Below are 12,635 nucleotides of genomic sequence, written 5' to 3'. Positions count from 1 at the left end.
AATCGTTCAAACTAATCGATACTGTACGAATCGGATAATTACGTATATATCTACGTCAAAGCAGATCTCCTTAGTCATTTAAAACAGTTCAAACGTTAGAAACATGTTCACTTATCGCATGCTAACTTCGATGTTACTAGCATTTTGTTTATACGTATATCGCGGCGGGTTATCGTGAACGTGACAAAAGCGACTGGCAGAAGCAACAAGCACGGAATTATCGACTATTATCGTCATGAAAATAGCGTTACATTTGCGCTGTTATCAAATAATATATTGTTGTATTATCCAATGAATTTTTCTAACTGTTACGGGCTTCGTAAGAAAATTGAGAAAGGAAGAAAAAAATATATCTTCGTGTTTCATCCGGTGTCGTAACACGCAAAGGAAGTGGAGGAAGTGAAAGATCTCGAACCGGCGAGTCTGTTGTCTCGAAATTATTTTTATCCCGTACGTATGCAACACACAGCGATCCAGTCAACGTCCTGTTAAAAGAAATATTGTGAAACTATCAGAAACGTGCAGCGGTATCTGTGAAGATACTCGAAAGAAATCGCGCGATTCTTTTTTTTTCTTTCTTTATTCTTCGCTTTTTCTTTTCACTCCTCCTGACTTTTATCGTGTTGCACAAACATGCGTGTCCCGCAGCCATCACCGAGCTTTGATTGATATCGATACATGCAGTGATAAACTTATTCTCGGTCTGCGTGTTGCGTAACAACGCGATATATGGATAATGCCGCGAAGCTCGGCCACGTTCGTGTACATACGTATGTACGTTATACGCGGACGAGGCTCACGCAGATCATACGTTTTAATAATGCGTTGCTTACAACGCGACCGCGATATAGTCCGTGATAATTGAGTAAATATTACAGGCTGGTTAAGCGCTTGATATTGCCCAAAGTATCGCGGCTGATTTCAGATACTATAGTGGAACGCTTACGGTAGCCACTTTCGATCGTTAAAGACTTGCGAAGCAAAATCTCGTCAGATAAAACAAACAGAGTAAGATACTTTCACCATTAACGCGTCGTTCTATAACAAAAGGCCTTATATTATCTTCTTATCTATCTATTTCATTATCTGTCATCTAGGCGTTATCTGCTATAGCGTACATTAGACTGCCTTTCTCACACAGTTCCAAAATCATAGTTTCCAAATCAACGAGATATCTTTCTCGTTTCAAAGCTAGCAATAGAAAAGATCTAACACTGAGAGAGCTTGGTAAACTACGTTTGACCCTCGTTCTTTGTAACATCCTATTCCTACCAACCCCGAGAACGTTCCCCAAGAGAGCATCTCCGCTTGATATGTTTAGTCAAAGCCCGTGAAGCTTCTCCTTCGAAAGTTACGCCACTCTCTACCGTGTACGTAAGCGAAATCTAATGCGATCACTCGTAGCCGCCATGGGATCGCCGTTGATTCGACGGCGACACTGACCGGTCTCTAACGGTAGTTGAACCCGGTCGATCAGCGGTTTGATTCGTTAAATTGACCAAGGCAGCTACATTGCACGCACGCATACTCACGCCTCTCTATATCAATCCATTCTGTTGGTCTTAACAGGCTTGGAACGGCGCCGGCGAGGAGGATTCAAAGAGGAGAAAGATGGACATTAAGCTGGAGTCCGAGGACGCGAACTTCTCCTTCCCGGAGGTTACACACACGACCAATTCTGACAGCAAGACGGCCAATAGAGGCTCGTCCAATGGAATAGGTGGATTAGCTACGATCTCAGGAAACAGGACAGGAAACGGAGCCACAGGGAGAGTGGTGGAAGTCTCGAGATCTCGTCCAGGCTTGGGTGTCCTTGCTAAGAGGACTCAGCAGGGCCCTGTCACCCTCACCTCTCAACTGTGTACGTGCAGGACACACGTTTGTTCTCATGTGTCTTCTTTCTTTCTTTCTTTTTTTTTTTTTTTTTTTTTTTTTTTTTTTTTTTTTTTTTTTTTTTTTTTTTTTTTTTTTTTTTTTTTTTTAATACGGGATGACCATAAGAAAAGAACATGATAAGGAATCTAAAAATCTGATGATCGATATTATATCAAATTATGAAAATTGTAATTTCATAATTAGTTTGCGAACGTTTACGCAAATATATGGAATATGAAAAAAATCGATACAGTTGGACTTGTCATGTTTTTCTCGCATGTTCTTCGCATATTTCAGCGGTTACTCGCGCTCATTCGTTTTCTTTTTCATCTTTATCCTTTCTCTTCTGTCATTGGAGGTTCGACGAGTGTCGCGTTCGGATCTGTCGCTAACCCTTTTCATTTTATCGAACATCCGAAACGATGCCGTTGAGTTTATCGATCTTGTTAAGAGAGCAAACTGTTCTCTCGACAGACGGCTTTGAAAATTTATTGCCGTTGATATTGCGGTTTTTTGGTGGAGATACCAGTCGCGAGGTCTGCGCGAGGTCACGAGGCAGAGATAACGATACTCCTCCTGTCGCCGCGTCGTCTTATAGAGATGTTCTTGAATTTCTCGAGAGGATAATTTACAATGGGAATTTTGAGAGGACAGCGCCGTTATCAAAGCGATCAGTACGCGCCGCGTACTGTTTATATTGTCGGGCGCGTGTTAATTGTTCATTTTTAGTGGAGGCACGAGTTCGTTAGATAAATATGTTAAATAAACTTTACGCGTGAAGACTCTTGTTTGTATCTGGATGATGATGAACAGAAAGGAGGACGGAAGAAAGAAGGAAAGGGAAAGCGAAAAAGACCACAGACAACAAATTTTTGTAACTTGTCTTAGAGAATAATACAAACCGATAACCTTCGGCTAGTATGATTTTTTTTTCGACCATATTGTCGCTGGTATTCGGCTAGTCATTAGTTCGATACGTCCACTTCTGGCGAAATATTTCACCTCCCGTCAGACTTTTTACCGTAACGATAAGTTATCTTCGTTGTTTAGGAACCGTTCAATATCCAGTTAAAATAAATCGTCGATATTGTTTCACCGATATGAAAACGCATTATCGAATATAGGTCAAACGAAATTATATAACTTTCACACGTTGTTTCCTCTCTTCGTATTAAAATGAGAATTTAAAACACTTTTCCCTCGTCGACTCCTCGTCTCTTCGTTCGGAAAGAATGGAATTATAAGAACGATATCTGCGAATGATGCCTGTTACACAATTCTATTTCTCAAGTTAGAACCAGAGAAATCAGCATATTTTTACGACTGTCAATCGTATTTATCGATACATATTTTTCTCGGTATCATTTCTATATCCTGATAATTAAATCAGAGAAGGATAACGAAGTTTTTTAACGTACGAAGCTTAAGCTTCGAAGACAACAATTTTCGAATCTTCGGTTCGATTGAACATATTGTAATATGGTATTTTTGTACAACTTACAGGTACTGCTTCTACAGATGGAAAGGTGCAATTGCAAATTATCTGTCAACCCGAGCAGCAGCACAGAGCTCGTTATCAGACGGAAGGTTCGAGAGGAGCAGTGAAGGATCGAACCGGAAATGGATTTCCAATTGTTCGTCTCGTTGGTTACGATAAACCAACTACCCTTCAAGTTTTCATCGGCACGGATCTTGGTCGTGTCGCTCCCCATATGTTTTACCAAGCTTGCCGTGTAAGCGGTAAAAATTCAACGCCATGCATCGAACGGAAAATCGACGGTACCATCGTGATCGAGGTGGACATGGATCCAGCGAAAGACATGATGGTCACGTGCGACTGCGTCGGTATTTTGAAAGAACGGAACGTCGACGTGGAGCACAGATTCCCTCAGGAAGCCGGAGTGCTTCAAGGACGTAGCAAGAAAAAATCAACTCGTTGTCGCATGGTTTTTCGTACTAGAATCACTCATCCCGATGGTAGTTCGGAAACTTTGCAAGTTTGTTCTCAACCGATAGTTTGCAGTACGTATCGCAATAAGATTTTTCAGATTATATTTCATTAAATTTAATTTGGCCGCGGTTCTTTTAATTCGATCGACTTCTTTATCCTTAGCGAATGTTTTAAGATTAAAAAAGGTGGGAAAAGTCATTTTTGATAAATATAAAGTGTTCCTTAAAACATAAGAAATCTTTTTGCTAAAATAAAAGCGTGATAATTATATTCCATTGATATAATTGATCGTTTTAGCTCAACCACCGGGAATACCGGAGATCTGTAAGAAATCACTCACATCGTGTCCATGTACCGGAGGATTAGAATTATTTATACTTGGAAAGAATTTTCTGAAAGATACTCGCGTAGTATTTCAACTAGACAACGATGATCTATCGAGTAGTTTGGAGCCGCATTGGGAGTGCGCGGTTCTACCTGACAAGGAGTTTCTGCAACAAACGCACCTGGTTTGTGTGGTACCTGCATACAGGCGGCAAGATCTGGCACCCTCGGAAACGGTTAGCGTAAAATTGTACGCGGTATCGTCTGGAAAAACGAGCGAGCCTCATACTTTCCTTTATACCGCTGCATCTACGCCACCCGAGCCATCTGTGGGCAAAATCGAGTCTATAACTTCGCCTCTATCCACTACTAACGGTGATACTACTCTAGCAACATCTCCTGCAGCAGTGTCTCTAACTACAGGTGTAACATCAAACAGTAAGTGAATCTTTCATCTTTGTATGTAATAAAACTCTCTTGTCCTCTCTTAAAAGAATTATATGATTATGACAATTAAACATACAAAAAGGGAAGTAATCAAATGAAGTATCGTTTATAAATGATTTGTAGATATTAGACGTATATATACAAAGTAATGATGTTTCAGCTCTGATTACACAAGCAGCCGCAGGAACAGCAAATTTCTTAACGACTATACAGCCACAACAGCCAACATCTCAAACACCGGAAGCTCTTAAGAGCGATCCAAGTCCGCCACCGGTGACGGCATCCTCTCAGGTAACACCCGTTATGATGTGGGCTGCACAAAGTTCAAATTGTCAAAATTCACCGCCTGACGTGATGATGCCGCCACCAGCTTTGGTAGCGAATCCGCTTTTAAATCGCAGATCATCTTCGAATCTTCAATTAATTCTGCCAGATAATTTGAAGACCGAGGTACTAGACGAGAATAGCGAAAACAGTATGATTAGCGAAAACAGCATGCAGAGTATACCGACGCCGACTGCGAACAGTTCGAATGGTACCAGCCCGTTGCAACAGCTCGTCAGCGAGAATTCGAGGGAAGCACCTCAGGCTAATATGATTAGGTCAGTTCCTGTGACGGCGAACGGTTCACCTGTGCAAGAGGCGGTCAATCTCCTCGGCGTGGTAGATCTAATGCGAAATCCACATCCATTGTCGTTGGTGTCGACACACCAGAACACCTTCGGAGGTATGCACGAAACATCTCAAGTCAAAGTTCTAAGTCCTCATCATATCAACAAAGAAACTAATCCGATGTTGCCGGCAGAAGGCAGTCCTAATGGAAGTCTTCAGGGCGGCGGTGTTGTTGATCTTCGCATGAAGCATCATCAGTCGGAGTTCGCTACACTACCAAATTTTACTGCTACATCAAACGGACAGCTACCTGCACAGAGTGCCCATAGCGTAGAAAAATATCTCAACCATATCGAATCGAACGTCAAAGAGGCTGAGGGTCAAGAGAATGGATTCGTAGGTACCATACAACAACGAGCTTCCATTATTACTACAGGACGCCAGCCTCAGCAAGGACAAGCTTCCAATATTTTAGCTTCTTCCCCTCAAGGCGTCAAGTTAGATACTCTCGTTAACTCTGGCGCTGAATCTCATCAATTGGTGTCCCCTCTGCGTACCGTAAATCCCAATAGTAATACCATAATGAGTCATGTTTCCGCAGTTACTGATCACGAAACGATCTCGAGCCCCCAACAAAATAGAAGTAGTCCACCAAATAACGTCAAGACGATTCTCGAAGCTTTCCTGCCGGGTCAAACCGTGACACCTTTGCCGGGGAATGCTGCAACGTCCGTTCCATCGCCCGCATCAGTGGTCTCGGAGCAGACTAACGGCGATAGTTTGCTCACTACTATCAACGCTGCTCTTTTACCGTCGATGCAGGAGCCGTCCGTGGCTGCGACCGGTACGTCGAATTCTAACGTTAGTGTACCATCTCATAATCCGTTACAAGTTACGAACGAGAGTATGTCGACAGCGGCGGAGCACATTCCGCAGATTCCGGGTCTTATACAACAAGATGTTGTAGCGATTCAACAAGCGCATCAAGTGGAACAGGTTGTCGCACAAGCGCAACAGCAAGTCGAACAGGTTGTCGCCCAGGCACAGCAGCAAGCGGTCCAAGCTGTGCAACAGGCGCAGCAGCAAGTTGTTCAACATGTGGTGCAGCATGCGCAAGTTGTCCAACAGGCTGTACAACAGGTGCAAGCGGTACAACAAGTTCAAGTACCGGCCGTTCAGCAGGCTGTCCAGCAAGCAACGCAGGAAGTAGTTCAACAAGCGGTGCAGCAAGCTACGCAGGAAGTTGTACAACAAGTTCAAGCTGTTCAGCAAGCGGTTCAGCAAGCGCAAGCGGCTCAAGCGATGCAACAGGCGGTGCAACAAGATATCGGTTCCATGTTAAATCAGCCGGCAGGTTTCGTTGCTGAAGCTAGTTCTGCTCTAGCGAGTGGAGCGGCCCAGGAACCATCTCAACAAAGGCTAACCAATTATGCCGAGCAAGCGATTAATAATGTAATTACTAACGCTACTCAAGATATTATTAACAATCGACCCATTACTACGACAACCGCGCACGCCATTATCGCAACGAAGAACATATTAAATAGTGTGGCCACTCAAAGCGCGCAATTAATGAACAGTGCTATGGAGGGTATTTTGCCTAAATCACCTTCAGGCCAGAATAATATCGTTGAACAAGTGGCGAATAAAACACCCAACAGTCAAAATGTAAACCCACCTATAGCAAATGCAGCTAATAGTGCAAACGGTACAACTGTTAGAAAGCAGGAAGATGGTATGTTGCCTCAAGAGCTTACCTCGATGTCAGAGCATGATCTGTTAAGCTACATAAATCCGAGCTGCTTCGATCCTCAAAACGGTTTTCTTATGTAGTACTGCCGTATTCTTGTCATTAAAATATAATTGTGTATTCGATGTATCTTAGGATACAGAGAGAAGGCGTGAGGGAAAGGAAATGTGTGAGTGAGCCAGCGAGAGAAAGAGAGAGAGAGAGAGAGAGAAAGTGAGAGAGAGAGAGAGAGAGAGAGAGAGAGAAAGTGAGAGAGAGAGAGAAAGTGAGAGAGAGAGAGAGAGAGAACGACTGAACGAATGAGAGTAATTAATTCCAACCAGTTGAGTATGAGAGATATAGTCTTGGCTCGGTACGAGTTATATATTTGTGCCACATTGTCGTTTCAGACTTTGTATGTGATAGATATGAAATCCGTTTTTATATGATGAAAATGGACGAAGTTAGCACCACCTTTGTAACAATTGAAAACTTTTAATGTTTTAAGTAAGACGGGCGCACAAGAGCGCGACAATTAGAGTTTCCTTTATCTTCCTTTTTCTACGAGTTGTCGAATGTGATAATTCATTTTATTTATCTCCATCAAATGTCTCTTGCGCATCCAGGTGCCTTTTCTCTATTGTAAAGTATCTGCGATTGGTCTTTCTCATTGCGGAAAAGGAACATTATAAGTACGATACGTGTGTGTATGTGTTGTAATAATCAACAATGTACTGACCCCACTCAACTTTAAGTGGAGCCATCGGAATTGAGTGTAACAAAAGTTATGTTTTTTCACAGTACCTTGAATTAGAATCCTACAGGAGTTCATTAATACATTAAAGCATCTTTCTTTCTTTGACTTGATTTCATTCTAACAAATGAATCATCTTGTTGTTTGATGTCGTTTCTATTATATGTTTTTAAGTATAATATATTTCGTATGTTGTTTAATAAATACAATTTTTTGTTAACGATTAATATCAATTAATAGGATATTATGTGATTGCGTTGATGATGTTATCGATAATTACTAGACAAATACAAAACAACAGAGAGATTATATTATATGTCCATATGAAGAATAATTAATACCATAGAAATATATATCATTGAGATTTATATATATATATATAGAGTGCATATAAATATATATATATATATATTTTTTACGTTTACCCAAAGAGAGAAACAGATGATTAGATGAAGTGAGCTTATTAAAGATATAAACGAAATCTATATATATGTATATATAGATTTATATTGTAACATCATGTTACGTCGGGGTTTTCCCCTTTGTTCAAAATAAGGGGTGCTATATACCGCGTGTATGAATACTCGCCAATATTATCTAATAGAAAACAGATTTTATAATGAAGATATTGAAACGTTTATTGTCGTGATATGTCTTTGTAGCAAAGTATATATTTTATATCGAGCATCTATTCACGTGTCACGTGTTTTAATGAACCCGTAAAATAAATAAGAAGACTATGAATGCATTAATCAACTAAGCAGATTATTATATTATGTGGCATATACTTCGTGAAAATCTTTGTAACAATTATTGTACACTGTACGCACATTTTTAGCATTGTCAGCCTAAATATTGAAAAACAAAATTCGTAAATAATGTATTATCATTTTGTTCCTGTAAGTCGAATAAATGTTTCACAGCATCGCTTTCTCGATGATTTTCTCAACTGACATGGGTATAGACATAGTATTAGATTATAAATAAATCATGAAACAATAGAACATTGTATTTTCTCCTTTTGTATAATATTTACAAACATTTTATAAACACTATAGATAATTTAACAATTTACATTTTAAATTAAATAATTTGCTAAAATCATTTTAGTTACATACTTTGCCACTTTCCTTTCTCGCCTTTCACTTTACCTTCTTTTACTAATTTATCAAGATGACGCTCTATGCTGTAGATTACTGCTTCCCACAAATGTTTTGAAACGTTCTAGAAATATTAACTTTTATATTATGCATCACATGTTTAGATATGTATCAAAAATGAAATAATGATTATTACCATGTTTAAAAATTTTGCAATATCTGCTTCAGATAATGTATTATCTTTTGCATTTTGCTGCAGGATGCCTAAAATGTCATTTTCTCGTTTTAACCTGTGTTTAATATAATAATTAATTACAGTTTCTGGATCTTCTATTACAGGCCCATGACCTGGATATATCGTTTTTGCCTGCATTCCCAACATTTTTCTCAGAGAAGCCAGGTAGATTTCTAAATCCTCAAAAATGACAGTACCTTCACCAAGAACACAATCTCCACTAAACAGTATTTTTTCGTCTTCGAGCATAAAGCAAGCATGATCGGATGCATGTCCTGGAGTATACTCAACACGAAGTTTAGCTCCTTCTACTTCCACTACCTGCTTATCTTTTAAATTTTCCCATTGAACTTGCGTTTCAAGTTTACTGGAGTTTTTGTCATTAGAAGCTCTTGGTAATTTCCACACTATACTGGTGCATCCTGTGGTATCAGTTTCTTTTAACATATCTAAAACATAATTTACTCCCCCTAAATGGTCAACGTGATGATGTGTAATTAATAAATGTTGAATAGTTGCTTTCTCTTTTTCTAAGACTTCACGCAATACTTTTGTATACTCATTGGAAGATTTTTCTTCACCTGCATCTATTAATATGCGTCTGTAAAAGATAAATATTAATTTGCATTAGATATCATATACCACCAACCTCTTTAACCAATGAATTTGACATTTATTACCTAGTACCTGTACCAACAAGATATGTGTTTGTGCCTTGTAATGTCAGAACTCCTTTGTTACATCCTAAAATTCGTATGACTCTCGAAGATAATCTTGATACTAACGGTAAATCAGTTAAAACTTTCATAGTTTGCCAGTAAACCCAAAGAGAAAATGAGATTAACTCGAATATTGTCGAAAATAAATTAAATTGTGTTTAAGCTATACGTACATTGGTTCGTTTTCTGCACCTTCTAAACGGTGACTATTGCCAGATATAGATAAATTTATATATTATTATCAGCCAAGTCATGACTCGCTAAAGTACTTACATGTCTAATTTGAAAATACGTTGCTATGTCATTCTTATTGCTTTGTACAACTAGAGAGGGAAAATTTTTTCTTTAGTACAGTAGATAGCGCAAAGCATATAAAATTATTGGGCATGAATTTTATCGCTTATTTTATTTTATTGCTTTATAAGTGTCATAGATTCTGTAGTACTTAGAGTACATAGTTACATACAATATTTTGCAAAAAATATCAGATGAAGAGCATTGATTAAAACGCAGTACAAATTTTAAATTTCACTCGGAAAACATAACTTTTAATTAGTTCACCACAATGCACAGTATATTATTTTTTTCTTACTACATCATATAAAAAGTAGAGGAAAATATTTTATTTTAAATCAATATAAGTATGTTTAATTGAAAATTTAGTTAAAAAATAAAATAATACTTCATATCTACTTCTTAGAAATATTTCAATACCTTTACCTTGGATTAAATTCTATATCCAGTCAAATATTTATATATTCGTATTGCAGTTCAACTATTTTCTGATAACTGTTGCCTTCAGAAATATTGCGTCAGAATGAGAATTGGCATCATTAGCATTTGACGATTATGAGTAATATGCCAGAAATTTCTGTGAAATATATATATTTAATAGGAGTCGAGATAAGCTGTTATTCATCGTTTCTAAAAAATATTCCATTTAGGAAAATATCTGTTACTATGGAATTTTTATGAAAAGAAATGTTACTCTTAGGAACTTCTCTAAAAGGTGTTCTCATGGAGCAGATATTTTAAAACGTGGATTAAAAGAGATTCCATAAAATAAATAAAACCATTAGATACTAGCTTTATTTAACAATATAATATCATATTATTCATATATTTATTGAATAAAAGGTATAAAAATCATAACATAAATGATTAATAGTTTCATAACATGTATTGAGCAGAATAAAAACTTGTCTAGGATAATACCTAAATAACATTTTAATAAACATCAAATATCTATTCAGTAACATCCTCATTTCAACAAACTCAACCAAGCATTAAACTGTGAATTACCTATGTAAATATTAAAAATAAAACTAAATAATATATTCATAACATCAATTTATGTATATTAATTATTTAATATTGTTGTAGTACTATTCATTGAATTATATTCAGTATTTGTTATACTTTATAGACACGATCGCTATCCAATATTAATTCTGTTTTCTTATATTCTAACTAAAACTTGTTTTCTTTCATTTAATCAGAAAGAAACACTATATTCACTGTATTTAATTATTGATTGAATATGATTAATATTATCGGAGCAAAAATGGAAAAATAATGACTTTACAAGAAGATTTTATGTTATATAATATCTTAATTTTGTGCGCGGTTTTGATTGGATAACGAAATGCTACGCTTCAACCAATCAGGAATTTGCGAGGGAATCTGCTGCGTATAACGTCATTCTAGTGTCGAAAGTCGTCAGGCGTCGTAGCGTAAGGACGTACCACCCTGACGTGTGTAATTTCAACTGCGTCGTATTTCTACTTTATTTACAGGTTACTATTAGCTTCATTTAACTAATGTATAGTTATGTAATAGTGTCTTATTGTATCGAAAGTAAGTAGTTTTGAACTAGCTTTGGTAGTTTTTCTTTTTTTTGTTGGTCACGTATGTAACTGTTAAAGATTCTGGTAATTTATATCGCGATCATATAAATAGGTCTCGATATTCGTTAGGGAAATCGTCCGAAAATTGAGTCATGAAGAGTCAATATGAAAAACAACAAAGTTTTCGTTCTTACGAGATAGAAGGGAACGAGTAGAATGTCTCTGCCTTTGTTTGAAATATTCATAGCATGTCACATGCGTAGAATATGAAGCTTTGTGTCTTCTATGTTGATTTTTCGTGACTCAAAATTCCAGACGGTCTTTTCTATGCTTTCAGTATGAGTGTCGAAACCTGTCGATATGATCATGGTTTATATTACAAACTTTCGAGATAGATTTCGAATTTGATTACTGCTTTCTTTAATGCAATTGCTTTTAGTTTTATACAATTATTTTAAATCTTTGGTTTTCTTTTTAAGCAGATCATTTGTTGATTATACAAATCACTTCCAAGGAATAGGAATTTATGGACGCCATGGTAATCAGTGGTCAATTCGACGAGTTTGCATGCAGATTTGGTATGTATTTGACTTTTAGATAATAGTAATTGTAAGATGAAACTAAAAAAGTTAAAGAAACCATTTCTTAATTTGGTCATGTTAAACTATTTTCTTTTTATTTTACTCCATATTAAAGAATAAATCCTTGATTAATTTATCTTTAATAAATTCCTAGTTAACTGTTGAATTTAATGTAGACTCACCAAACTTTATTATATCTAAACTTAAAACTGGAACAAACCTTTACATTTCATTACATTTTAATCGCGAATTTTTTGTAGTAAATCGTCATTGAATTTTAGTCAACAAATTGTTTTATCTCTTCGCGCTGAAGTCACAATAGCAGATACGTTCAGATGTCTCTCAGTTCAAGACTAGATGACACTAGACGCGGCTTTTACGAAGTGCCATGTTAAAATACTGTCCTCGGACATATTTACTTACGGATTTTTTACTTTTTACAAGCATTTTTGAATATTTAT

The 12,635-nt window shown here is 37.2% G+C and overlaps 3 protein-coding genes across 13 annotated transcripts in view; 2 read left to right on the top strand and 1 right to left on the bottom strand.

The window, feature by feature from the left end:
• LOC126864213 (nuclear factor of activated T-cells 5-like) overlaps positions 1 to 8,796 on the top strand; it is a 58,393-nt gene extending 49,597 nt beyond the window's left edge. For 4 of the 8 annotated variants that reach the window (XM_050615311.1, XM_050615316.1, XM_050615315.1 and 1 more), the window contains 4 exons: positions 1,570 to 1,861; positions 3,379 to 3,897; positions 4,124 to 4,588; positions 4,758 to 8,796. In XM_050615311.1, the coding sequence (XP_050471268.1) occupies positions 1,570 to 1,861; positions 3,379 to 3,897; positions 4,124 to 4,588; positions 4,758 to 7,042 (3,561 nt within the window). In that variant the 3' untranslated portion in view covers positions 7,043 to 8,796. The remainder of the gene's footprint in view (positions 1 to 1,569; positions 1,862 to 3,378; positions 3,898 to 4,123; positions 4,589 to 4,757) is intronic. The other 4 variants (XM_050615317.1, XM_050615314.1, XM_050615313.1 and 1 more) reach the window with 4 other exon arrangements.
• LOC126864239 (endoribonuclease LACTB2) lies at positions 8,677 to 10,608 on the bottom strand. 3 transcript variants are annotated; one of them, XM_050615377.1, is made up of 5 exons: positions 10,467 to 10,608; positions 10,020 to 10,069; positions 9,708 to 9,952; positions 8,989 to 9,628; positions 8,677 to 8,916 (listed from the first exon to the last, which is right to left on the bottom strand). In XM_050615377.1, exons 3-5 carry the CDS (start codon positions 9,833 to 9,835, stop codon positions 8,803 to 8,805), a joined length of 882 nt encoding a protein of 293 aa, XP_050471334.1. In that variant the 5' UTR covers positions 9,836 to 9,952; positions 10,020 to 10,069; positions 10,467 to 10,608; the 3' UTR covers positions 8,677 to 8,802. The 3 variants fall into 3 exon arrangements, with proteins under 3 accessions (XP_050471334.1, XP_050471332.1, XP_050471333.1); XM_050615375.1 differs by having other exon boundaries at positions 9,708 to 10,069; XM_050615376.1 differs by lacking the exon at positions 10,467 to 10,608 and having other exon boundaries at positions 10,020 to 10,374.
• Positions 10,609 to 11,409: 801 nt separating this feature from the next.
• LOC126864234 (uncharacterized) overlaps positions 11,410 to 12,635 on the top strand; it is a 106,837-nt gene continuing 105,611 nt past the window's right edge. The window contains exons 1-2 of one of the 2 annotated variants that reach the window (XM_050615366.1): positions 11,410 to 11,542; positions 12,076 to 12,171. The gene's annotated coding sequence lies outside the window, so the exon portion shown is untranslated. Of the gene's footprint in view, positions 11,604 to 12,075; positions 12,172 to 12,635 lie in introns of both variants that reach the window. The other variant, XM_050615367.1, reaches the window with a different exon arrangement.

Source organism: Bombus huntii, chromosome 3 (assembly GCF_024542735.1).
Source record: "Bombus huntii isolate Logan2020A chromosome 3, iyBomHunt1.1, whole genome shotgun sequence".
Lineage (NCBI taxonomy): Eukaryota > Metazoa > Arthropoda > Insecta > Hymenoptera > Apidae > Bombus > Bombus huntii.
Note: the sequence above shows the minus strand (reverse complement) of the source record. Positions and strands in the feature narration are given on the sequence as shown.